General features: G+C 52.6%; 1 protein-coding gene and 1 long non-coding RNA gene across 8 annotated transcripts in view; one reads left to right on the top strand and one right to left on the bottom strand.

Annotated features, from left to right (window-relative positions):
- TOM1L2 (target of myb1 like 2 membrane trafficking protein) overlaps positions 1 to 22,534 on the top strand; it is a 54,424-nt gene extending 31,890 nt beyond the window's left edge. For 5 of the 7 annotated variants that reach the window (XM_080556019.1, XM_080556021.1, XM_080556024.1 and 2 more), the window contains exons 9-16: positions 1,320 to 1,368; positions 1,923 to 2,046; positions 2,730 to 2,847; positions 4,759 to 4,834; positions 7,613 to 7,678; positions 14,674 to 14,733; positions 16,755 to 16,791; positions 17,307 to 22,534. In XM_080556019.1, coding sequence (XP_080412145.1) covers positions 1,320 to 1,368; positions 1,923 to 2,046; positions 2,730 to 2,847; positions 4,759 to 4,834; positions 7,613 to 7,678; positions 14,674 to 14,733; positions 16,755 to 16,791; positions 17,307 to 17,455 — 679 coding nt within the window. In that variant the 3' untranslated portion in view covers positions 17,456 to 22,534. The remainder of the gene's footprint in view (positions 1 to 1,319; positions 1,369 to 1,922; positions 2,047 to 2,729; positions 2,848 to 4,758; positions 4,835 to 7,612; positions 7,679 to 14,673; positions 14,734 to 16,754; positions 16,792 to 17,306) is intronic. The other 2 variants (XM_080556020.1, XM_080556025.1) reach the window with 2 other exon arrangements.
- Positions 8,105 to 12,644, bottom strand: LOC308178044. Its single transcript, XR_013939541.1, has 2 exons — positions 11,564 to 12,644; positions 8,105 to 10,364 (listed from the first exon to the last, which is right to left on the bottom strand). It is a non-coding gene; the product is annotated as an uncharacterized lncRNA (long non-coding RNA).
- Positions 22,535 to 24,875: the final 2,341 nt, after the last annotated feature.

The following is a 24,875-nucleotide window of genomic DNA, read 5'->3' as shown; positions in this document are numbered from 1 at the left end:
GCTGAGCAGCGTTAGCAAGCTCTTTGTGGAACGGCAGCTGCACTGGTCTGAGCCTTTCAATAAATCCCAGTTCCTCCTCTGTTGTTCCAAAAGCTCCGCATCCATCACATTGATTTCTGGTGTGGGTACCAAGCTCTGGCAGTGACGGAGGCAGGAGCTCTGGCCGTCGCTCTGGAGCTTTGGATGTAAAGGAACGTGTGGTTCATAAGCCTTCTGGTGAGAAATAGGAGGTGGGAGGTGTCGTGGGTTTCCAGTTCAGGGAGCTGGATTTCCAGTAAAGCTAGACACCCACAGTTTCCTAAAATTGAAATTTGGGCCTGGATTTGTTTTTGCTGCCTTGTAAGTCTGCATTTTCCTCTGTTACTTTAAGAAAATATTTCAGTTTGCTTGAGATTCTCCACTGCATTTTGTTCGTCTGGGAGAAAACCCAAAGGATTCTAAGATTTTTTTTTATTATTATTATTTTTACCAAATTTACATGTGAAATTACCTTTGAATGAGGAAAAAAAAATTCTAGCTTCAGAGAAATCATGGTGCTTCTCCTGGTCAGGAAGGACAGACTGGACTCAGATGGGCCTCGGGAGTAGGTAGTTCCCCCTGCTTTTTTGAGCTCTTGAAGGCTGGGTTTGTTTGGGGTCCCAGCTGTACAGCCGGATGGGGAAGGAGCAGAGAAGAAACCAGATCTTGACTAGCCAGATTTATTCCCCTAATAAGTGTGAGGATTTTTTTATCCATCATCATTACTTCCTGGAAAATACCAGCCCATTTGAACATAGACTCTGATGATCTTTGCGCTGACCCAGAATGGTTTAAGAAATTATTTACTAAGTACTGCTTCTCTTGACACATGCTGCCTGGATAGGGCCGTGCTGGCATGCATATGGCTTCTAATTTACATGTATTGCAGCAAGAGGGAGCTGTTAAGTGGGAGTAAGACTCACTGCGGTGCTCAACTTGTTTAGCTGGGAGCATCAATCTTACTGCAGTTGCTCCTGTCCCTTGGCTAACAGAATAGTCTATCAAGAAGCACTTAATGAAAAAAGAAAAAAACAAAGACAAATCCTACAGTGTTTTTCAGGCATGCGTGTGCTGCAAGGTCAGATCAGTCAACTTAATATCCACACTAGCAAGGATGCAACTTCTGTAACTATCCTCCCTTTGTCCTAGCTTGGAGCTAAAGCTTTTAAAGTTCTCTTTTGAACCAATGAAAGCTAAGGTTAGTCACAAGCATTTCAGGACTTCGTTATAAACTTGCATTTTTCACTGTTTGTTGGTGACTTTAATAGTCCATGACGATTTTTATTTATTTTTTTTAACAGATTTGAGCGTTACCGATCAGGACGTTCGACGCAAAATGCCAGCAATGGAGTAAGTACCTGGCTCCATTTATTGTAGCAGTAGCTACACCATACTAGCCATACCGGATCAGATAAAAAGTCCATCCAGCCCTGGGTCCTGCCTGTGGTGGTGGTTAATAGTGGGAACAAAGAACAGAGCACAAGAATGTGGCAAACTTCAGGTGACGCTTTTAGCTCAGGAAGGCGCTGCTCTAAAACATCTTTGTGTTTACAAGCCGTGATGGATTTTCTTTCATCTGTTGACTTTTTTTGATTGCTTCTGAGTCCGTGCAGAATTTTGACATTCACAGTGGTCTGGTGCTAAAAGGGGTGGAGAACACAGACACTTTAGATAAATCTGAAGAGATGTAGATTCCCTGCTGCCCTGAGCAGTCAGACAGTTCTTTACTGTCTGACCCTTCCTGTTCTGCACTCATCACCCTAGTACCCAAGAGAGGAGTCCATTTGGAAGTACACAAGAAAGGTCTTTTTAGGAAGCAACCATTATTTTGGGGGGGTTAAATGTTGTACTGCAGGAATAAATCTCCGGCACGTGTAACTTACTGTGCTTTTGTGTCCCAACAGGTACTGAACGAGGTGACAGAAGATAACTTAATAGATTTGGGTCCTGGCTCTCCAGCTGTAGTAAGCCCAATGGTCGGAAACTCAACACCCCAGTCTTCACTTTCTTCACAGCTTGCAGGGCTTGGTGAGTACCTGATCTAAATAGTGCTGATGAACACGAGGCTGTAATGTTAAACCTGTTCAAGCCTGACCAGTCTGTGGGTCTTGAACAGCACGCTGGGGCTGCTAGGAAATCCAGGTGTGTGAGTGTGGGAGCAGGTCTGAGCAACTGCTGAGGTCCCTGGCACCAACCTGAACACACAGTGTGAGCTCTTCTCACAGTGGGCTGTTGGGATTTCAAGGGGCCATTTTCCTCTTTCACTAGTGGATCAGGGAGCCTCTGCTCTACCACACCAGTATCAGATCTGCTGATGTGAAACTGTTGGTTTCACAGTCAGTAGCTGAGAGACAGCATTACGGAGAAGGCTAGTATCCGTGCCTAAAATTTTGGACCATACTACTGAATAATGAATACCTGGGGGTGAGATTGGCAGCAAGTGCACACCCATTTCCAGATACTGGCTTCTTGATCAGGAATAGCTATGGTGTGGTGCTTCCAGGAGGAATAAAACAATCTCTACAACTGTCCTTTCAGAAATGTGTGATTGGCAGCCTCCAGCCTCTTCTGGACAGTTGTGCCCAATGCTACAACTGTTAACCAGATGATGTTTATAGCCGTATTGTTAGTGACTTCCTCTGTAACCTACACAGTCACAGCAGTGGTGCGTGCACGTGGTTTGCTGTTTCACTGGTTTGCTTCTTTTGCAGACTTGGGTACAAACAGCGTCAGTGGCACGCTCGGCTCCCTACAACACAGTAACCCTCGTGATGACTTCGACATGTTTGCACAGACAAGAGGCAGTTCCTTGGCTGAGCAGCGAAAGAAGTATGTTGGAGTTTGTCTTTACTGTTTGAGTCACGGCCTTGCTGTTTTCTAAGGTCATAAATCTGAAACTTCTTTGCTTCACTCCAGACTGAAAAAGTAGTTTTGATGTATGTTTGTGTGCTTTTAATCCAGGCCTTATCCCGCTGGCCTTTATGAGTACTAGAAAATGGGAACGTTCTTGCTTCTGGGCAGAGCAGACTGGCTGATTAATGTTACTTGACCATCTTAGTGAGCTCACTGGAAACTTGGAAATGAACTTGCTTTTACTTCTGCAGATGCTTCCTCTCAAAAAAGCTTGTCACCCCATCCACCCAGCCAGTGCTTGAGATAGAGGAGCATAAGGGTCCTTCGTTGAAGGTCACGGATATACTTTGGTGACTGAATTGCAGTCATCAGGGGCAGAGTTAACATCCAGTTAAACTCTCCCTTTGGCCCAGCAGTGAGACTCTCTCAGGATGTAAAGGCAGTGTAGCTTGCCCGGCTGCTGTACTCTCTTTAATTTGTTTATATGTGAAGGGCTTGCATCTCTAGAGCTGCAAATCTGGCAATTTCATGGGTATTTAACAGGTCCAATTATTTTAATGTAAAACAAATCTGTGCACCTATTAAGAAATCCTTTGATCCTTGTCAAGTGAGATTCATTAAAAGACAGTCAGGTATTTTTCTTTCATATGTTATTTCTTGCCTCCTCCTGGTTTCAAATTCAAGAGGACGTAGTGGCTACCAGCAGTCAGAAAACATCATTAGTATCTTGTCTCAAACCAAGAAATGTTGTTAAATAGTTTAGCTCAGACCTTAACAGCTCTGGAAAACTTCAGCTGGCAAGCTTACTGGGGTCTTTCATTTGCAGTCATGAGTATAGCTGTTTGTAGTGCCTCAGCTGCAGTGTCAGTGTTGAGAAGATGCGCTCTGCTGTAGAGACATACGTTACCACTGGAGATTTCAGGCTGAGAACCCTAATGTGTAGTCAGAAAGGAGATGCATTGCAGAGAGATTTAATGGAGTTCCCTCTGTCGCTTGCGCTAAATGAAGCGCGAAACTAGCCTTCCCACACTGCACCTCCATCTACTTCTGTGAGCTAATAGAACAAGGAGCACACGATTTCACAGGGGAGGATTGCTGTATCTTCCCTGGATTGTACTCCGTGAGCAACAGCGAGGCAGTAAAGATGCGAGCGTGACATGCCACGATGCGTAGGTGAGAGCCTCTGGGTGCTCAGCTCAGAGCCTGGGAGAAGCCAGCACACAGGAGGGGAAAGTGCTCTTCCTGCTCAGACACACGGCTCCTCCCAGGGGCAGATTTATGGGCAGGTGCTGGCATCTGCTTCAACTCCTGGTTCACCCCCTGCGCTCAGAGAAATGATATGGTTGCCTCTGTCGGCTGACTAGTACGTTTCCTTTTGGTGCAGCAATTTAAGGAGCTTTTTAAAAATCCAACCTCTGCAAATAGACGATGATTAACCTACTCAGTGCACTTCTTTGTATGCTTCGCTTTAGTTCTTGTTAGGTTTCACCTGTCTCCAAGTTCCTCTCTGCCTCCTCCCCTCCATGCATCAAGGTCAGGCTTCCAAATGTCGTCTTGAAAGCTCTGCAAAACGCAGTCTGTAATCAGGCCTCCTTTCATAGTCCCCTGCTAGCTGTTGGATGTGCTTATGGTGCTTCATAACCTATTTGCCTACCTTTCATAACGCCAATCTTGCTCTTTTTAATTCAACAAGCTCGCTGGAACCGATAGCCACTCTTTATACAGAGCACACTGCTCTTTTGGAATGCACTTAGTACGCTTCAAGTCTTGTTCAGAAAAAGAACATGCTTTCTGATTTCAGGGGAAGCAAATCAGAGTAGCGTGTGCATTCTGCACGGGTGACTGCTGGACTTCCTTCTAGTTCTGTGGTTTGTTCCTTTGTTTCAGCGTGACATACGAGGATCCACAGGCTGTCAAAGGACTGGCGTCCGCCCTGGATGTTCGAAAACAGAACACAGGAGTGGTAGGTCGTTGCTCTGCGGTTCGTTGTCTGAGGCTGTGTGCGGAATCCAGGCTGTAGACAGCTGCTTTGACTGAGACGTCTCATTCTGTATTCCGGTGACGTGCTGGTACCGGCTATTTTGAAATTGATATCTATGAGCAAGTACTTGCTCAGTAATGATTTCTAAAGAGCTGCTACTTAGTACGCCAGCCTAAAAGACTTCAAAATGAGAGTGGGTAAATTGTCCTGTGTTCATGCAGCTTGCCTGGGGGGTCCATTTCTTTAACTGGAGTTGTTGCTGAAAAGAATAAGTAGGGAACGTCATGTCAACACTGGCGTGCAACTGTTTGCTTTGCTTTTTCTTATGAAAGTTGGTGCAGTCTTAATCTGCTAGCCTTTGCTTGAAGTGCATGGATGCACACGCGAGTTACAGGAAGAGAAATCGTGTAGATTTAATGCTTCATGTGCCTTGCCAAAGCTGTCCTCGCATGCAGGCTGTTCTGTCCCAGGGCAGGCTCCTGCTGCCTCGAGTGGGCAGAAGAGACCCACACGCTGCCACCTCGCACTGGATGATACTAGAAACTTGTCCTGGAGGGTGAGCTTGGCCCCTGTGCGCATGCCCCTACGAAGGCAGACGTGAAAAGAGCTTTCAGATCATCCCTCAAACCCTTTCAACCGCCCTCCTTTTTTAGAACCGTCCTACGCTTTTGTACGCAGCCGTGCGCAAGTTTTTAGATGACAGGGCAAGTGCAGAACCTTTCCCTAGGCCAATCCTGGTCTGTGCTGACCACTAGGGAGCACGGGAGAGCCAGCGTAGCGTGGGAGAGGCAGTGCAGCCTGCACACCCTCCGCGGAGAATTGCCTCCCCGTGCCTTGGCTGATCCCACCCTGGTTCTTTCATAAGTTGAAATGGGAGTGCTCTGGGCAGCTGGCATGCCTGGCAGCTCGTGCTCTGAGCCAGGGAGAATTTGTGCCTGGAGCCAGCTGGGGTCAGATCACAGCTGCCTGCCTGCCTTGGCCGTAGCTCAGTGGCGGCAGGGCTTCAGCAGTGATTTCTTACGGAGCGTCCCCCCCACCCAGCAAATCCGTCTGCTTGTTCCTGCCTCCTCCTGCAAAAAGGGTAATTTATAACCTGTGGCCAGTTTCAGGCATGGTCCCGCAAAAATTCATGCCAGCATGGCATGGGTAAAGGGGGAAGCATGGGGAGGCAGGAGCAGAAGTACACCGGGGAGCGAGAGAGGAGTCCCTGGAGCCGATGCTGCCGTCCAAGCCTCCGGTGTCACTGAGCTGTGTTACTGGGAGGACCTGGGGAGGGATCTGCGATTCTGCCCCTTGTTCCTGGCTAGCCAAAAGCGAGGGGCCTGCACTCAGCTACCGGCCGAGGGGGCCGTGTTTCCCTGGTGGCTTGGGGTCACCCCCGTGTTTATTCGCACTCGTTCTCAGACAGCCTGGCTTGAGGCACCGCTGTGACGTGTCGTCCGCGCCAGCGTAGCTGCTGCTCTGCCCCAAGTGCGGTCGGTTCAAAGGGCTGAATCTGAACTAGTCTGATGGGTCAGAGTTGTTTGGGGACAAGCGCTTTATGGGTTGGGGAACTTTGGGCTCTGAGATGTTGTAGGGACTTTCAGCCTCTTTTCAAAGGTCCTGATGACTGGATCGGGTAATCAGAATAGCTTGTTTTGAAACGCAGCCTTTGGGTAGTTGGTAAACATGGCTTTTTGTCTAGTGTTGTGAGGCTTGTGGGTGTCTCTTCTTAAAGGAAATAAAAAATTAAACTTCCCTAAAGTTACCAGCCCTGGCATGTGTAGGAAAAAACTGGCAGCGCTCAGTAAATGAAAGACACGCGTTAATTTGGGCAGAGAGCTAATTTAAGAACAGCTCTAGGGAGGAGCCAAAAGCTTTGCAACACATTCTTCACACACGTCTTCTTCCAGCACAGTTGTCCAGTGCTAAATTTCAGCACATCCGACATTTCTAATGTAGTCATTCTCAGAAAGGTCTGTGGAGAGACGGCTGGTCACGTGGCGTTAGCTGTCTTTTAATATGATTTAGCAGCTGGAAACAAGCTAAAAATACGCTGTTTTCTTAATATTGCTTTTCCATGTTGGGAATTGCTTTTGTTGCCACAGAGTTGTTGCGCGATCGCAACTGGGAGGAGAGGTGTCCAAGAAACAGTTCTCCAGTGTTACGCAGAGAGCGGATAAAGTTGGAGTGATTTTTCCCCCGTTTTTTTCCCTCTTAGCACAAGTACTGAAATGAGACATAAGAAATTACAGCCGATCCTCCGCTGTCTGTTGTAACGGGGATAGGAGAGGCATCCCGTGCAGTACGGGTAGCTGGGTGCAGGGGCACAAACTCGCACGGGGCTCTGCTCAGCCAGCCCCATTCGGGCAGGACCAGAGAGCTGGAACCACCGCACGGTGCCGGTCCCGAGCGAGCCCCTCCGGAGCTTCGGAGGTGGCTCTGTGCCCGGGCCCCGGCTCGGGGACAAAGTGCTGGAGGACAAGAAGCCGTCCGGAGAGCCTCTGCAGCGCTGTGCCACGCAGCCTGCAACCTGCGCAGAGGGAACCGGAGGCATCAGCAGTCCTTTTAACCTCGGCTGCTCTTAGAGGTGGGCAGCCTGAACGACTGCCAGGATGCTCCTGCAGGCTGCAGAGGGGGATGCAGCTGCTGCCAGAAGCTGCCACGGGGTGTGTGTGTGTGTGTGTGCGCGCGAAGCTTTCAACTTGCTGCTGTTATATTGCTTTGTCACGGGTGTTGCTGTGGTTGCTCTCTTTATGGACCTTTCTGTTCTCAACGCAGAGGAGAGGTAAAGGTGGGAACTCAGACATGGAGCCCATAGACAAGTGGCTAATTACACAAGGAATGGTGAGGACTTCACCAGTGAAGCGATTCCTCCTGCCCACCCCAGTCCCTTTACCTAGAATAACCATCCTTCATTCACCTCTCATCCTGCCCTACTGAACCACCTGAAATCAGACAGTACAAGGAGTTTGTTTCCCACCTACATCGTTACCTGGGGCAAAGGGAAAGATTTGCACCAATTCCCGGTTTGTACAGGACAAAGGCCTGCGACCAGCCTAATCATTTGTAGCATCACACGCCACCTTCTGAAGAGGCCTGGGGATCAAATCGGTTCCTTGTACTGTCTTGATTTCTTTATGCAGTATCCACTTTTCGAGGGATAAACACAAGTCTCATGCAGCTTGTTCATAAAGAGGACGCTTTCTAGGTGCCTTTAAAGCAGCCTCTTCTGGTAGCGCCTAACTTCATGGTCTGGAATAAACATATGTAGTTTGTAGGATCATATTTAATCGAACTGAACAATGCAGGGGTACTTCTGTACGAGAAGAAGAGAATGGGAGAACTATGACCCAAATTGACATCCTCCACCCCAGTCAGGGAATTACGCAGGCATTAGGATTCAGACTCCAGAAGGTACGACAGCATTTCTGGCTTCAAGGGTTTAATTCCTGTGTCTAAAGATGCCAGTGTTCTGATAAAATCAAGCTTCTGGAGATCTGTCTCCAAATATGTGCACATCTGACCTCGTTTGAAGTTGTCCTTTTTCAACATGCTTGGAGAGAGAAGTTGGAAAGCGTGCTTTAAGTGCAGAAATCAGAGGTAGGTAAAAAATAGCCTCTGCTCTGCCTTAAAGCCAAGTTCCAAGACCAATTTTGTATTTTTGTACTACATAATCCATCATTTTAAGTGTTTGAGAATAGTACCAGTAATGCGACCTAACTGAACAAAGTCCAGGAAGTCCTATTGAGACAGTCCTGACTGCAGCTGAGTTCAGAAACGTGCGGTGCAGAATTCCCTCTGGGCTGCGACGTGCTTGCAGCCCAGTGCATGGGGCCGGGCGTCCGGATGCCTCTGGAACAGGAATCCCTCGCGCCGGGGAGGGCCACGAATGTCCCAGACAAAGCCACCGATGCTTGAAAAGAGAAACATCCCGGAGAATTTCAGGCTGGGGAAATTCAGAGCGTGCAGTATCAGAGTGCACCAGCTCTGTGAAACGCTCGGCGTTTTTTCTTCTAGATGTAGGGCTATTCCAGATCATTTCCGAGGGCCATTTTGTGCATTTGTGAGAAGTCTGCATGCCTGAAGCACGCACAGTGCCTGGGCACACGTGTGTGTCTATATATACAGCCGTATCTGCTGGCCTGTGCAGGCAGCCAAGAGCAGTTGTGTACCTGCTACCACATGTAGGTGAGCCCAGATGCAGACACCTCTCCTTGGAAGGCAGAGTTTATTTCTGTGCCTGCCGGAGACCCGCAGCTCGTAACACGAGAGTGGAGGAGCCGTGCAGCGAGCAGCTCGCTCTGCCCCGATGCTGTTGGCTGCCTCACCGAGGCTCTTGCTGTTCGGCGGCTCTGTTGCAGCCAGAGATGCACGGTGCCACTGTTAGGTGTTCATCCATAATGAATAATCCGCTGATTGAGTTAGTTCCTCCTCTTTGCCTTTCCACTGTTTACAAGAGCAGGGAAGCATGAAATCGGCACCCCTGCTGTTCACACCGCTCACGCCACTGCGTTATTAAAAAAACAAACACGATATTCCTTCACTGGCTTGTGGTTATTCAGTCTGGAAAAAGGATACTGCACCACTCACGGAGGCATACGGATTTGGGGAGGGAAGGGGGTCCGGCTGTCCAGCCAGTCACTGCTCTTACAAGCTTGTTGCCTTGTTCGTACGCTAAATGTGAGAGAGAAACACCTAAAATAAAACCAAACTAATAATTAACCCCGTTTCTCTCCTAACTGGCTGTAGTTCTTACCTAGATGTGTTAATACGACTGTAGCATTTGCAAAGCAGGTGGAATAACCAGCACCCTGGGTACAAACCTGGTGTGCAGACTCTTTGGTAACTTTTTGTGCTTTTGAGATGAGGGGGAAAAGAGGGGTGAGCTGACATTGCCCTAAACTGTGCCTATACAACACGGAGACCACGGAAGGGATTTGCTCCCCTGTTCTTGTAGAAGAAACCTACCAGAGCGATTGTCACATCCCTCTGACGTGAGCTATGTTTCCAAAACCAGTTAAGCTTAGGGTGGAGCTCTTCGCACTCCACTTCTGTGCACCCCAGGTCACCAACACACCTTTGTAGGGGCAGGCTCGTTCAGGGCTCCCTGGGCACCCTCCTGCTGACTTTGGCAGCGTTGTTTCTGTTTCAGTTTAACCTCAGCTCAGTTCTGCTGGCAAGGTGATAGCAGGACCACGAAGACTCAAAGCAGTTATATCCACTAAAGCTAATGTGGTTTTATGCTCAGAAAATGTTCCTTTTTCAAGCACGTCTCAGGGATTTTAGCCAAGCTGTCCAGTCCAGGATGTGTGAGCAGTGCCAGGTCTGGGCTCTCGCAGGGCAGGCTGTGCTGGCGGTGTGCAGGGGGCTGCAGCAGCACCTCTTGGTCTCAGACTTCAGCGTAAGGCCACCACTTAGCGCAGGTAATTCCAGTTCCCCTTCTCATTAATTTGAGCTGCTCTTGAGATGTGCATGAATATATCCATTTGTTAGAATAATCTGCCGCCCCACTCACCTGGCAATTGGGTACCTGTTGCAAAAGCAAGAAGCAGCTGTTGTTTAAACCACCGTGTCAGGACAGACCCTGGGACAGTGGCGAGGGAGGAATGAAACCGAACCAGAATGCACAGGAGATAAACAAACAGCTTTCAGCCTTGCATCCTCACCACCAGCAGCGTGCCAGGCTAGAGGGGAGGTTCTGCTCTGCAGTGAAGTTACGTGAGTAAGGATTAAACGAAATCTTTGCTGAGTTGATGTTAATTACTAGCAAAGTAGGATGCTGCTAAATCTGCCTTCAAGAGAAAGATAGGATTTAGGACGTGGAAATGATTTGGGAAACATAAAATTATTGAAAAAAAAGTCATCTTGGAGGCCAAATTGCTTGAAATCGTTTGAAGATCTCGCTTCTTCTGTGTGTGGTAGGACCCCCCTCCTTCTTGAAGGCAAGCAGGCAACGTTCCCTTGTCCTGACGAGGACGCGGGCTTCTCTGCCTGCCAAGCCGTTCGATTTTACGGCACACTGCAAGAAGTGTGATCCCCCCCCCACGTGGATGAGGACTCTCACCGTCCGGGCATGCCTATCGGATCCAGCTCGGCAGGTTGTTGTACAGGCACAACAGGCTGCGTTGGGAACGCGCTGCACCTGAGCTCTTGCCTTCCCCATCCGTGCGGTGTGTAAACATACTTACAAGTAATCAAGTGGCTAATTGCATCCCTACATGTAAAGCCAAGCGCGTTCTAATATCGAGGCCAGGCAGCTATTTCAAGATCACAACAGCTTGAAATAGATCACGGGGCTGTCAGGGTGAGCTGGAGTAGGCTGCTCCAGTTCTGCTGCTGTAGGAATAACAGCCCTTTCTCTGCTACTGCTAACCTGGGGGGGGGGAGTAGCAGCCAACCAACCCCGCACCGGTGTCAGCTTCGTTAAACATCTGGAAAGGAGTGGAATTAACGAAGCTCCTACAAGACAGTAGTCTAGCAACAATTAGCATGAGCCTTGTTAAACACTTTAAGAACATTAACGAGCTCACCTAGAGACCTGAATTGTCATTTCATACCTGCTTCTTTTTTTCCGGTGGGATCATTTTTAATAGAAATAAAATGGGATAATAATAACCTTAAACTGTCTTTTTAAGGGTAGAATATTGGATTTTATGACTTCTGAGGAAATATATTGGCAATACTTTGGCTTTTGGCTCCTGGTGAGAACACCAACACAATCTAACTTACATGAGTATGAGCCTGAAACCCGGGTTCCTGTGGGTCTTGAGGCGTTGATAGCTCCCTTTTGTTCTGCTGGCCCTCCTTTTCCATTTCCCTTTCAGTCCTCTTGAAGTGATCCCATTTGTAGGATTTTCCAAAGACTAAATAAAAAAAGGAATTTGAACAATGAGCCCATCTTTTATTTAAAGCTAGTTAAAGCACCCAAAATATGTTGTGACTTAATTTCCATTTACAGTGAGTGTAGGCTTTTAAAAAAAGGAATCACAATATTCTTATAAAAACAGCTCTTGCAGCCAGCACTGACTATCTAGGGAGCTGTCTTGCCAAGACTGAGAGCTCCACTAGACCGTGTATGTTTGCATAATCAAAGTATTAACAGGACACTATCCCATTTCCATGTAGTCTGCGGCTGCCACTGCTGTTTGTTCCCATAAATTGTTGTCTTTTGAATGTGTAAACTAGCTAATTTATTTTCGCTTTGCCTCTGTTGTGTTTTAGGGGATTAGCTTTAACAAAAGTCCCCTCGGCATTCTTCAGTTTAGGACTTCTGGAAAGGGGAGGCCTGCCAAGTGTACAACAGACTGGCAAAAAGTGAAATTCTGTGTGTGGTCAGTTTCGTAAATGGTACAAGGTTGTAGTTAAAACATTTTATAACTTTCAGTTGCTCTTGAGATTCCCCCCCCCCTCCTGCCCCACTTTGTTCTTGAACAAATTAAACCGGATCTATTTAACCCATGATTTGTGGGGAAAACGGGGCTCAGAGTCTGAGGAAAGGAAATTGCAAGTTTGAGCATGGAAGGAGCGACAGATACAGAGCCTTGGCTTTTCTGTAACTGTGGTGAAATTCCTGGAAGATGGGGGGAAGCTCTTTAAAAGGCCAGTGCTGAATAGCAAATGTCTGCCATGCTCAAATGTTTACCTTACAGCTCCCTGTGCTTCTTATATGTGACCCGTGCGAAGTGTTTCCGCACTTCTAAGGTTCTTTGTTTGTTGTATAAAGTCGGTCTGCCTGAAAGTAGATTTTTTTCGTTTTTTTTTTTTTTAATCTTACAAAACACAGCAGCATAACCACCTAAACTGCTGAGCTGTTCTTGGAGGATTCCTGCAGACTCAAGAGCCCTGTGATTCCTGGGAATCCATTACTTGCTCAGTCATCTGGTGTGTTTTCAGGACAGCCGAGGTTTGAATTCCTCCTCCTCCTGATACAGGGACCGCCGCGCTTTCTAGAGCAGCTGCGCTTATTTTATTCGCAGAAAAAAATTAAAAGGTGTACGCATTTTGTAATATCCCTAAAGAAACCTAGGTGTCTTTCAGAGCTGCAAACCAGGCAGCAGCTCTGCAGGCTACACCTCCCAAAGCATTACTTACCGCGGGCAGCGGTAGGAAATAGAGAGAGACAGCAGCGAAACTTCTGCAGCAGCTTTTAGGTTGCTGTAGGCTGAATAAATTCATTGCTTCATATCTCTGAAGCCAGTTTCCCAAAAGCTGTTAAACTAACAAGCCAGTTCTACAAGATGTAACTTGTCCTTGGGAAGGAACACGTTGGAAGATGTCTGGAGAGCTCTCCTCTCCTTACTCGCCACCCGCGCCAGCTCGCAGCGGCTTCGGCACATGGTGCTAGCATCGTACGTGCGCGACTCAGCTCTCCGTTACAAATTAAAGAGGGGCAGTTATCCTAAACCTGCCCCGTTCCAAACCCAGCTGCAGGAACAGATTTTCTGTTTTGGATCTTCACGTAGTAGCCGAAAGCAAGGCAAAATGACAAGTCGCTGCCTCTAAGTCAGTGTCTGTCTGTCTGCCTCCCCTACAAGTCCCTGGGAAGGCTGCGGCTCCCACTGGATCCACCTGCAAAGCCTCCGTCAGCTCTTCTTCCCCAGAAAGCCTCCAGGCAAAGCTGTGGCCAGCCCCTGCCACCTTTTCATCCTAGGGAAGCCTCCCCAGCACTGCCAGGGTCTCTCGCCTGCCAGCCCCGCTGCTCGCCTGCCGTGCCCTGGCCTGCAACCTGCACGCCTGCCGCTGCTTCTCGAGTGTTCGTCGGGTTGTCCTTACGAGCTCCGTTGTGGCGCTTTCCTGTTTACTCCTTCCACAGCCCTCCGTTGCATCGAAGCAGCGTGGTTCATCAGGAAACCGTACGTCTAACTTCAGTCATTTCCCCTTGCTGCCCCAGCCGCCCGCAGCGCCCAGCACACCGTGCCGGCTCCCCTGGCACACAGCGCGTGGTTAGCGGCGTTATCGCAGCGGGACAGGCCAGCCTTTGGGCCTTTTTGTTGAGTTATCGGTGCTGGGAGCCTGGTGGGCGTGCTCCAGCCAGGCTGGGTGCAGCGCCGCACGGTGCAAAGGGGCAGGAGCCGGGAGCAGCAGGAGCAGGGAGCTGTGTGTGCAGAGCTGATGCCCCGTCCTCCTCCTCTCTGCACCCTGGGGACGCCGCCGTGTGCTGGCACAGGCTCAGACCCACTGCCTCCCCTAGGGCTGCCTTTGGAGAGGAGCAGGGCTGGCACAGGTTTCCATAAGGTGTTGTGCCGAGGCTCGCCGAGCCCTCCGTGGTGCGGTGGGAGGAGGATCCGGAGGGAAACATCGCTGTTTGTCTGAGGCTTGGGCCGCCTCCACCTTCAGAAAAAGTGAAATTGCTTTCATACGAGTGGTGCCAGAAGGCTTTGAGCCCCTCTTTTTGCTAACCCCTCATTGTGCCTAATACCCATTAAAAAAAAAAAGAAAAAAAAGTGTAAATTTAACATTTAAAAACTTAACTGATATCCAGTATTCTACCCTGAAAAGCTTTTCACGATCAAGATTAGAATCATCAGTCCGTCTTGATGGTTTTAATATGTGGTCGAGAAGTTTACCCGTCTTGCTGGCATCCAGTCACGTCATTCCTCATAATCTTTCTCTTGTTTTTTTTTTAGCCTTGTTGTTCATAAGTTCCTTTCCAAGTGTTTCTTTATTTGAAATGCCATTTATATTTTGTTGCCTTTTTTTTTCCAGCACGTTACATCTCTGTTTTTGTTTTTGTTTTTTTTTTTAATCTCCTTTCTGGCATTTTCCATCGCTCTGTGGCCATGATTGTGGATGTGTTTTGGTTTTTGCCTGCCTTGCTGTTCTCTCGCTGCACTCCCTAGATCCCTGTTGCACAGTCCTCTGTCATGGATGACATTGAGGAGTGGCTCAGTACCGACTTGGTGAGACTCTTTATATTTTCATTTTTCACATGATAATTAGATGATTTTCGATGCGTTGCAGTTACTGGTGTTTCTCATAACAGGAAGCAGTGAAAATTCCAAATCACGAAGCTTATTTCCTTTCGGGGGGCGTATGTAAGCAGGGCTGTGTTCGGCAATTCAACACATTTTTTTCTGACTTGATTTGTTTTCACTTCTCCGTGCTAACATCACACACGACGGCATTCCAGAAACCGTGTGTTTCTGCTCCCTGCAGAGGGAAGTGTTTAAACGTGTGTTGAAGTTTACCTGTGTCCCCCACCAAACATAAAACACGTGCTTAAAGCTACCCAAGGACGTGTTTGCTTCCAGGCATGCTCTTAGGAGCTGTTGCATCAGGGCCTAGATTCCTTTCAAATCGAGATGCCTTGGTTAAATACGTGAGCGGGAAATCTTGATGTGTTACATCATCACAACAACAATAATAATAATAATAGTAATAAAAATTTATAACAACGTCTCTCCAATGTTTACAACTTTCAGTTTCTCCCGAAAGATTAGCGTCTGGTAATTATTAAACAAACAAACCGAAGACATAAGTAGCTTTTCTTTCTGTCTGGGGTTTGTTTTGCTGTGCCAGTACGCACTCGGGTTAGGCGGCGGCACAGCCAGTACACGTTTATTCAGGGTTTTTTGGTTTTTTTTTGATGCAAGCACCTGACTCAAATTAACCGAGAGCACTCTGGGGCCGGGTGGGGGGTTGCAGTTCAGACTGTTCTTTTAGACATGCTGTGAGCGAACCGAAGTGTTCCTTTGTGGTCACCGTGCCCATCAGGAACGCCTCCTCCTGGTGCTCCTTACTGCAGAGGCAGCTCCCCGCTCCCGCAGCTCTCCTCCAGTAAGGGCTTTGCCTGCCCAGCCTCCTGCGGGGCAGAGCTGGGGGCTCCGGCCCGGTTAAATTAATTTCTCGGAAGATACAATGCTGCGGAGAGGTACTGAGGGAGCTCCGTACAAATGTTCTGCCCTAGACAGCCTTGCTTAAAAAGAGCAAAGCAGCGGTTAGGTGATCTGTAGTTATTTCTTCACCCTTTTGGGGTGCACTGGAGAAAACTACACGTGCCTGCGAGGCAGTGGCTGCTGCGGGTACCCCGGGGAACCTCTGGACCGTAGGAAGGTTTTAGATGCTAGGTGCCATTTGGTTCTCAGGCATTAAACGCTCGTGTGAGGCCGGTCAGTGTGCTCACGCTCTCCTGGTGGGAAAGCCCGTGCACGGACAGACACTTTTCTGTTTCAGAGCAGGTGCAATTGAGGCATCTAAAAGGTGGTTTAGCCCATTTTTAGCGTCCTGACAGCTTGACGAGGACGCCACCTCCTTAGGCTTCATTTCCTCCTTGAAGAACTGTTGGAAATTCCCATGTTGAAGTGCACACAGCTGGCAGAAACGTGCTGGCCCCACGGCATCCCGGCCTTTGTACCCCACGGGACAGCTGCCTGGCCCTGTCCTTCCTCCAGCCCGGCCTGGTCCCGTCTGTGTGCGGCGCGGGCGCCAGCAAACCTCTGTATTTTTGCAGGGGATCTAAAACGAAGCCCCGCAGGAAGAACACTGGCCCTAAGCTGTTTTGCGGCACGTGTCCTTTGCCAGCTAAAAGCACGTTTGACCTGAAAGCGCGCCGCGGGCCTTTCAAAGGGGCGTGCGGCGGTGCTTTCTGCCTCGTGCAGCCCAGGTCGGGGCCGGGCCTTCGGTGTGAAGCGGAGGCAGCGCTGGGCTGCCGCTCAGCTCCGACAGGGAGCGGTTTGCAGCCGGCTGCCACCAGCGACCTTCAGAGGCGTCTCTGGTGCCGCTCCTTTAGCTCTGAACTCGGCGACGTGTCGCTCACCACTGGCCTGGTGTGAGGGCCCCGCAGTTTCCCCTGTTTGCTCAGCAGTGAGCGTGTGGAAGTGAGCGGTGGAAGCCGTCCGCTTGCGTTTAACGGGTACGAGGGGTGACAGCGGGGGGTGAGGCTCCGCCTGTGTGTTCACACGCCTTTTTGTTCCAATTGCAGAAGGGAGATGAGCTGGAAGAAGGAGTGACCAGCGAAGGTAAGCAGAGATGCCCGTGGCCGTGAGCCATGCCCTGTTAATGTCCGGACTGAATGATCTGCTCCGATCCCTGCTGAGATGCCGGCTTCCCCCAGCCTGCTGTTCCCCAGCGAATGCTTCTGTGCGCTCGGAAAGGCAGGAGGAGGGCGTTTCAGAGCAAAAAGTTGGTGTTCATTGAGGAGCCCTCCCCGCCCTAAGCGCTCTCCTGCCATCTCCCTTGGCTGCGCGCTGTGCTTGTGCCGGTAGGGCCGCATGTCCGAGCTGCTCGGCCCTTTGGAAGGAGGTTTCCCCGCTCCTGCCGCCGCTGATCGCCTGGTGTGGGTTTTGATCCCCCCTGCTGCCTGAGCTGGGGTGGCTCAGAGGCCGTCCGTGCCCCTTCCCGCAATCGCAGCCTGGTGGGACACCAGGCACTGGGATTTCGGACCCTGCCGACCTCTCTGTCCCCGGGGCTAAACGCACAGCCCCACTTCTTACCTGCCTTCCTTCTTTTTTTTTTTTTTTTTTTTGCATTGCAGAATTTGACAAATTTTTAGAAGAGCGAGCCAAAGCGGCCGAGATGGTTCCCAATCTGCCGTCCCCTCCCCTGGAAGCCCCCACCCCGCCGACAAACCCTTCGAGCAGGAAAAAGCAGGAGCGCTCGGAGGACGCCCTCTTTGCACTGTGAGGATTTGCTCTGCCGCCCCTGGGCTCTGCAGGAGAAAGTCGCCGTCCGGCCACCTCGTCCTCTCGCAGCACTCGGCTAACAGCGAGCCCTTTGCCCCCGGTTTCACAGATCGCTTCTCCTTCTCCTCCCTCTCTGTCTCAAACAACCCATCCCCACAAGCTGACTCTTTCTATTTAAGTCCGACGCTCTTCCTGCCAGACCATGATTTTCCAGCACTTGCTTAATCCCCTCCTTCCTATCCCGGCTGCACAAAACCAGCTCTTGATGCTGAAAACCTCTTTCGAATGCATGAGTACGTCACACTGTGTTGAAACAAAAGCCCAGAGGGGAGAGAGCAGCCTTGCCCTTCAATTTATGTAGGGATCATCCTCTTCTGTAGGCAGGTCCTGCCAAGTAGACTGCTCTGTCGATCAGCATGTAATTGACTGAGCTGGAATGTTCAGAGGGAGTGTGTCTTTATTTTTAGATAAAATGTTAATGTATTGGCTTTCGTGTCGGATTCGACAGCAAGGAACAACTGTTCCCCTTTCAACATGTGCTTCACAAGTTAAAATCCTTTACTCTCCCACTCACACATCTCCTGGTACCATATGGTGGTCGCTTCTCCCCACTTTGTGCGACGCTTCGTATTCTTAATCTCACAGGGTATTTTTTTCCTTGTGTTTTATCTGGGCCGGCTCTAATTTGAAAGCAGTCTGCTGGCTCTGTCCAGTCGCTCTGGCAGTTGACAAGAATGAAAAGCGCCGAGCTGAATGGATGCCGTAACGTTAGCGCATGAAGCATTTTGCTCTTTGGGAGAGCATTCGCACGGGAGGATTTTTTTTTTTCTAGCGTGGTTGCCTTTTTAAAATAGCTAGGTTATTTTTTCCTTACCTTAGATCCCTTCTTGAGTGGCTGCAGAGCTCTGCGTTTGTCTCGGCTGTTGTAAATAGCATCCGTGCAGGCGGATGGGGCTTTGCTTATGGGCTGGGTGGGAACCGAGGTTCCTGGCTTCCCTGCCATGCCTGGTGGGACGGAGCTGCTGCTGCTTGGCTGTGATGAGGAGAGGAGAACCCTACAGAGGCTCGTGAGAGAATGCTGATGGAAATGGTTGTGCCTGGAGGGACTGGCCGTGGCCGTGCTGGAGGTGGAACAACTCATTTCCTTTAGGGCCTGAGACAGCATTGGACAATTGTGGCCATGCTAGACGTAATCCCGATAGTTTCCGGAGCGTCCTTTGCAGCCCCTGCCCCTTTATCACTCCCCGCTCCTGGGGGGACTGCTCTTCGTGGGGGGATCCCTCCCCGTGCGCCCACCTCCCCGGCGGCTCCAGCCCTCCCTGCGCCCCCCAGCACGTTCCTTGGTAGGAAGCCAGTGGCACGAGACTGCAGGATCAAAGCGAGAGCCCAATACCGTGCGGCAGGGAGCATCTGCTGCCCTGGCAGAGGGGCAGCTTACCCGAGGAACGCCGGCGCAGGCAGCGCTGTGCTCCGCAGCCCCCTCCCCTGGGGCGCTGGCTGTCTTAGGCAAGCAGCCGCCTTGCTCCGACTTGGCACGGCCGGGCTGCCCGGGACGCTGCTGCGTGCCGAGCTGGCTCCGGCGCTTCTTCTAGACCAAGAAGCCGCGCTGCAGACGGCTGATGTGAAAGCGATAGAGGTTTTTCTCTGGGCACGGGTAGTTCGGCTCGTAACAAACTCTCCGAGGCACGCCGCGCTCGGTGGCTCGTGACGCACAAAACCTTGTCCCCCGTGGCCGGTTTGCGGCACTGACGGGCTGAGGGCTGTCAGCTCCAGCTCTGGAGGGAAGAGTTGTTTGGTGCAGGATTTCCAGGCCACCCCAGGCCAGCTGTCCCTCTCTGCTATCCCTGCCATCTTCCCTTCTGTCCTGCCCTGCCTGCCTTGGCCACCCCTGGCTCTGCCTTTCCCCCCCTGCTGCTCCGTAGCCCCCTGCATGGCTTGCAAGCGGCCAAGGAAAATCGGTGTCAGGATGGAGATAGCTTGGGGACCATGCTGCCTCTTCTCCCCGCTTGCTGGCTCACCCTCCGCATCACCAAGCCCTGCTGTGTGAGTCTGCAGTCGGTTTCCCTCTTATTTTTTTCCTCTCTGTGGCTAAAGGAAGGTGCCGGGACAGCCTCAGTTAGCGGCAGGCGTGCCCTGCTGCTCTCTAACACCAGGTGAGCCCGACGCTCAGGTGCCGGGTGCCAGACACCCCGCAGCCAGCTCCTGCCAGACCCTGCCTTTCTGCAGCGCGTCAGCTGCGGCCCCGAGCTCCAGAAACCCAAGGAAACTTCTGCTCCGGCGCTGATTTGATTTCAGACAATGTCTGGTGATCGCCTGAGCAGCCTTGCCAGCGCAGAATGAATTGTTGGTATTCCTGTCGATGCAGAAAAGCTCCGTGGGTGTTTTAGGAGCGTGTTTTCGCCTCTAAATCCTTGAAACACATTGACCCTGTAAATGGCCGCATCAGGTGATTCTAAGCATGTTAATCCAGCTTCCCTGCCAAGCCCAGGGAGATAATCGCATTGCTCAAGCGTGGAACGTTGCCGAATGATGCTGAGTGGCAGGAGTATCACCGGGGCTGTCGCCGGAGCCCCCCTGGAGTCCCACCGCCGCGGATTTGCTGCCCCTTCTTCCCCCGGCCCTGCGCAAAGACGGGAGCTGGGAGCCCTGCTTCTGCCTCCTGCTAAGCCTGTCCCAACCTCGAGTTGTTGCTGCAGAGAGAACCCGGTCCCTTTCTGGAAGAGCTCGCGGAGCTGTCGCTGACTGCCTGCTCCCTGCGGCCGGGGAGGAAAACAAACGAAAGAAGAGGAATGGGGCTGAGGGGAGACGTGCGGCACGCGCTGGCACGGCTCAAGGGACCCTTCGGCGCTTGTAGCCCCCCTGATGCCCCGTGTCACCCGCTGGAAAGCTGGGGCCCTGCTCTTGGGGGTGCTGGCGCTGTGCTCGAATAGGACAGCACCCAGGGGCTGCCTCCCTCGGGGGGCTGGGGGGGACCCTCGGGGGGCCCGGTGCAGCCCCCCCGGGGCTGGCCAGGCTGGCTCCCACAGCACCCAGCAGGCAGGGGAGGGAATTATGGCAGGGAAGGAGCGTGTGGAGGAGCCGAGGGTTTGTCCTGAGCCTCCTTTAACAAACGGAGAGCTGCGCTCGAGCTCCCTAATATCCTGTATCAGGATCCCCCACCTTCCCCGTCCTCGTGTGGTCCGCGAGTAACCTGCCTGGTGGAAACGGGGGGAAAGGGAAGGGGCTTTTCACGTCAGAAGACTGACCCGTGATTTATTCTTCCTTGGCTTTCACCCTAAATGCTTCCTCTGTGCAGGTGGGCAGGGGCCGTGCGTGGCCGTGGTGTGAGCGAGGTGAGGGACGGAGCTTCTGGGGGTCCCAGCTTGCTAACGACACTAAATTATTACCGGGGTCCTTTGTCAGTTCTAATCGTAGCCTGTTCTAGGTTAAAATATTTATTTTGTCAATATATTTCCTTTCCGGTGTGTTTTTAACCTCTTCTGTTAACCCTTCGTGTGCCGAGGTGTAAGAAATGAATGGTTTCTATTTAAATGCATCCTTTGGGGTTTTTTTAATTGTTACGTGTAGGTTTCAGCTGCTTCTTCGGCAGGTGTGGTAGCTAACGACATGCTGTACAGACGTTTAGGGTGGGTAGGTGAGGCTCGTAGGAGAACTCGTAAAAACGTGGCCTGGTGTCTTTGAAAGGGAACAGCCTAAGTGGGGAGACTGGTCCATACTGGGACCCTCGCGTAGCCCCCGCCGTGCCCTTCCCCTTCCCGTTATCACCGCCGCTGTCAGAAACGTGCTGATAATTCAGCCCTGCCCTGGTCGGGGCTGGTTCTGTGCTCCCAAGCTGGAGAGGGATTTTATGGAGGATTCTGTTCATTTGACCGCCTCCAGCTTTTTTTATAAGGGATCCGCTGACCGTCTCCACTTCTAAATGGAGGACTGCGGAGCTGGCAGCGGTGGCGAGATGTTTCCCTCCAGTGGTGGAAGAACAGACCCGGGCGGTGGGTTCGGCCGGGGCAGGGGCGTTCGCCCCCCTCCCGTGAGCAGGAGCAGGACCCGTCCTGCTCCTGCTCCTCTCTGCTCCGTGCTCCCCTGCTTTCAGGAGCCGGGAGAGCAAGACCCGGCAGCATTTCCAGCGGTCTCTTCCATCCCAGGCGTGGTGAGGTCTTGTTGCGGCTGCTGGGAAGCCCTGCGGAGCGCCGCTTGCGCTATCTCCATCCCCGGGCCAGCCTCATCCAGCCCAGTCATTGTTTACCTCCTCCGTGCTAACCACAAGGCTTGCCGAGCCTACCCTGGAAAAAAAAAACAGCTCAGGACAGATATTTTTATGGAAATGATGAAGCAGGCAATCAGCGAGCGGATTTGTAGGCGTCTCGGAGGTAACCCTTCAGCTGCTGGGGCACCCGCGGCCCCTGCCCGCCGGCGGGGGCGAGGAGGCAGGGATCCCCAGCCACGTCCTCGGAGGCGATGCTGGTGTCCGCCAGCACCCTTCACCCCAAAATGCAGCCTCTGGAGCAGGCTCCCAGCCCCAGCGTCCCCGCTGCTCTGTCCGGGAGAGAGGTGAGGATGCGTTTTGCTGAGAGCCAGCTGGATTTGGGGCCCCGCCGAGCTCCGGTCCTCCTGAGCCCACGGCAGACGCGCGCCCACCTTCCCCCTGCTCTGTGTTTTTATGAGTACGAGCTCCTCGTTCTGTACGTGGTATTATGAGCTGTCGTTAGCCCTACAAATGTAACCTGTGTAATAGCTTCTCTGTATATTACAGCTGTAGGCTTTCCAGATAAAAGTGGATAATATTTATTTACTGAAGATACTGGATATTTTTTTGTTTGGGAACGGGGTAGGGAGAGAAGGGGGACGTAACTACTTAAAGAGATTGACCGTGTAAAGAGGAACAAAACGCAAAAAAAAAAACAAAAAAAAAAAAGCGAAGAAACCCAACACTAAAAACGTTGCTGTATTCACGTAGCAAGTGTTCACTTACGGGAGATCCGCCTGTATTAATCCGCCATCGTTTAACTTGTTCCAGAAATCATCTCTACTTTGGTTCCTGCATGTGAGATACTCCAATAAAGGCACTACTTGTGTGACCGGACGGTGCGCTCTCTGTCTCTCGGGTGTCTTCGCCGGAGAAGGGCACGCGGGTGGGTGGCAGCTCTTGCGCCCGGGGTGCCCCGATGGCCCTCAGGGGGGTGACTTGGGATCGCCAGCCTTTGGTGACCTAGAAAGCGGCTGGTGACGAGCTGCTGGGCGCTGCAGTGCCCCGAGGTTCCCAGCCCAAGCAATGGGCTGCTCCTCCTGACTCGCTGCCCAGGAATTTGCTCCCCACGTCCTCGTTTGTGAAGGTGCCTGCGATGGGCAGGGGGGAGCAAAGGGGAGCCACCGAATAGCCCCGGAGAGGGGGCATTGCTTCAGCCGAAGAGATACGAAGCAGTTTGTCAGGACGGTGCCCTCTGTCCCGTGCCCAAAGATCCAAACCGATGCTCTGTGCCTTAAAAGCTGTTTTGGAGAAGGGGTGTGTGGAACAGCTTTGGAAATCTTTCCCCTCCTTGTAGCTGGGGATCGGCATGCCTTAAATCCAGCTCTGCCCCGGCTTGTTTACCGTGGTGCTGAGCTCGTGCCTGTGTCAGAAATGTCCTGGTGGGCGCACAGCTCGGGGAGGTGCTCAGCCGCCAGTGCCCCGATGGAGCAGAAATCACGGAAAAAGCTCCGGGCGCAAACCTGCAGCGCCGTGCCCTGGGGCGGGCACCGGACGGGTGTGCTGCCCCCCCTTGTGCGTGGGGCAGAGGTCCCCAGACCCCAAAAATCTTCCTCTGCCTCCAGCAGGGGCCCAGGTGGGTGCCTGGGGAGGAGGACAAGCATGGCTGCGTGCCCTCAGGGCGGGGGAACGGCTGCCACAGCAGGCACAGGTAGCGAGGGAGAGGCTTTGAGTCTGCTGGCAGCACGCGCTGGGGCTTAACGCCGCGCTCTGCCGCAGCGCGACAGCCCCGGGGCACGAGGGGCGCCGAGCGCCAGGAGTGGCTGGGGGCGGCGGGCGCCCGAGGGGCGATGGGGTCGGGGTGCTGGGGGCAGCCCCGGTGCTGCGAGCCCAAAGCGGCCCTGCGAGCCCGAGGTGGCCACGGGCACGAAGTGGCCGCACGAGCCCAAAGTGGCCATATGAGCCCTAAGTGGCCGCACAAGCCCGATGTGGCCATGAGCCCGATGTGGCCGCACGAGCCCAAAGTGGCCATACAAGCCCGATGCAGCCACACGAGCCCGATGCAGCACCATGAGCCCGAAGCGGCCACGTGAGCCCAACGTGGCCACTCGAGCCTGGCCGTCCGGCCGCCCAGCTCCCGCCGTGGCGGGTCCGGCTTGTTTCCCGTCTCGTCCTTGCGGTTTCCCCCCGGCCCCGTGCCGGGGAAGGAGAGCGTCCCAGCGACTCGGGCAGCACCACGTGGCCCCGCCGGCGGATCCCGGCGGACCGACATGATGTAATCGCGGGCCCCGCGCCGTGATGCAGGATCACTCCACTCCGGCCGCCGCGCTTATTGGCTGCGTGGCGCTGGTTCTACAGGCGGGGTTTTTCCTTACCCCGCACAACCGAGCTTACCCCCCGGGGAGCCCCACCCCGCGTGGCAGCCCTCCGCCACCGAGCCCACCAGGCCTGGGCCCCCGGACCCTTGCCCACCGCCCCGCGGATGCCGCGTGGTCGCCCCCCCCCACGCCACGGGGTCCCTGGGGAGCGCGGCCCCTCTGGTTTTGGGGGAGGCGTGCGACGGGAAGGGGACCTGCGAAATCTGGCTTGGCATGGAAATAAAGCCGTTTGGGTGGGTTTGGGGGTTGTTGGTTGCCCCGTCCCCCCCCCCTCCGTGTCTCGCGGTGGGTTATTAGGGGCGTGCGACCCTCGCGTTCGCGCTCAGCTGCCTCGTGGGACACGGCACGTCCGCCCCCCCAGTGACCCTAATAAAATAGGGGGGGGGGGGGAGAGAGTGTGCATCCCCCCTGAGCCGCCCCATGGCAAGTTAGGGGGCTCCTGGGGGGGGGGTTCAGCAGCCTCTGCTGCCGCTGAGACACCCGAGCAGCTCCGGCCAGAGCGGGGCTGGGCTGAGCCCCCACGGCTGCACCGCCGCCATGGGGTGCCCCACGCAGGGCTTCCCGCTTTGCACAGGGGTGCACGGGGGGGGGCGGGGGGAGAGGATTTCAGGGTGCAGCCAGCTTTAATTAATTATTGGGCAGCCTCCGTCCCGCTTGACAGAACAGGCAAACTTTGGAGGGGCTGCTGGCGCAGTTGGTTTCGTTTTCCCAGGTTATTCCTGGTGCTGAGACAAAACACTCGGGGCTCCCCCAAAATCCCAGCGCCCCCCCTCTCTGAGCACCCAAGGAGCCTCCGGCTGCGCTGTGCCCCTCCGAGCTCCCCTGGGTGCACGATGCCGGGGTATTTGGTGCCCAGATAT

The sequence above is a fragment of the Anser brachyrhynchus genome (genome assembly GCF_964034855.1).
Source record: "Anser brachyrhynchus genome assembly, chromosome: 15".
NCBI lineage: Eukaryota > Metazoa > Chordata > Aves > Anseriformes > Anatidae > Anser > Anser brachyrhynchus.
Note: the sequence above shows the minus strand (reverse complement) of the source record. Positions and strands in the feature narration are given on the sequence as shown.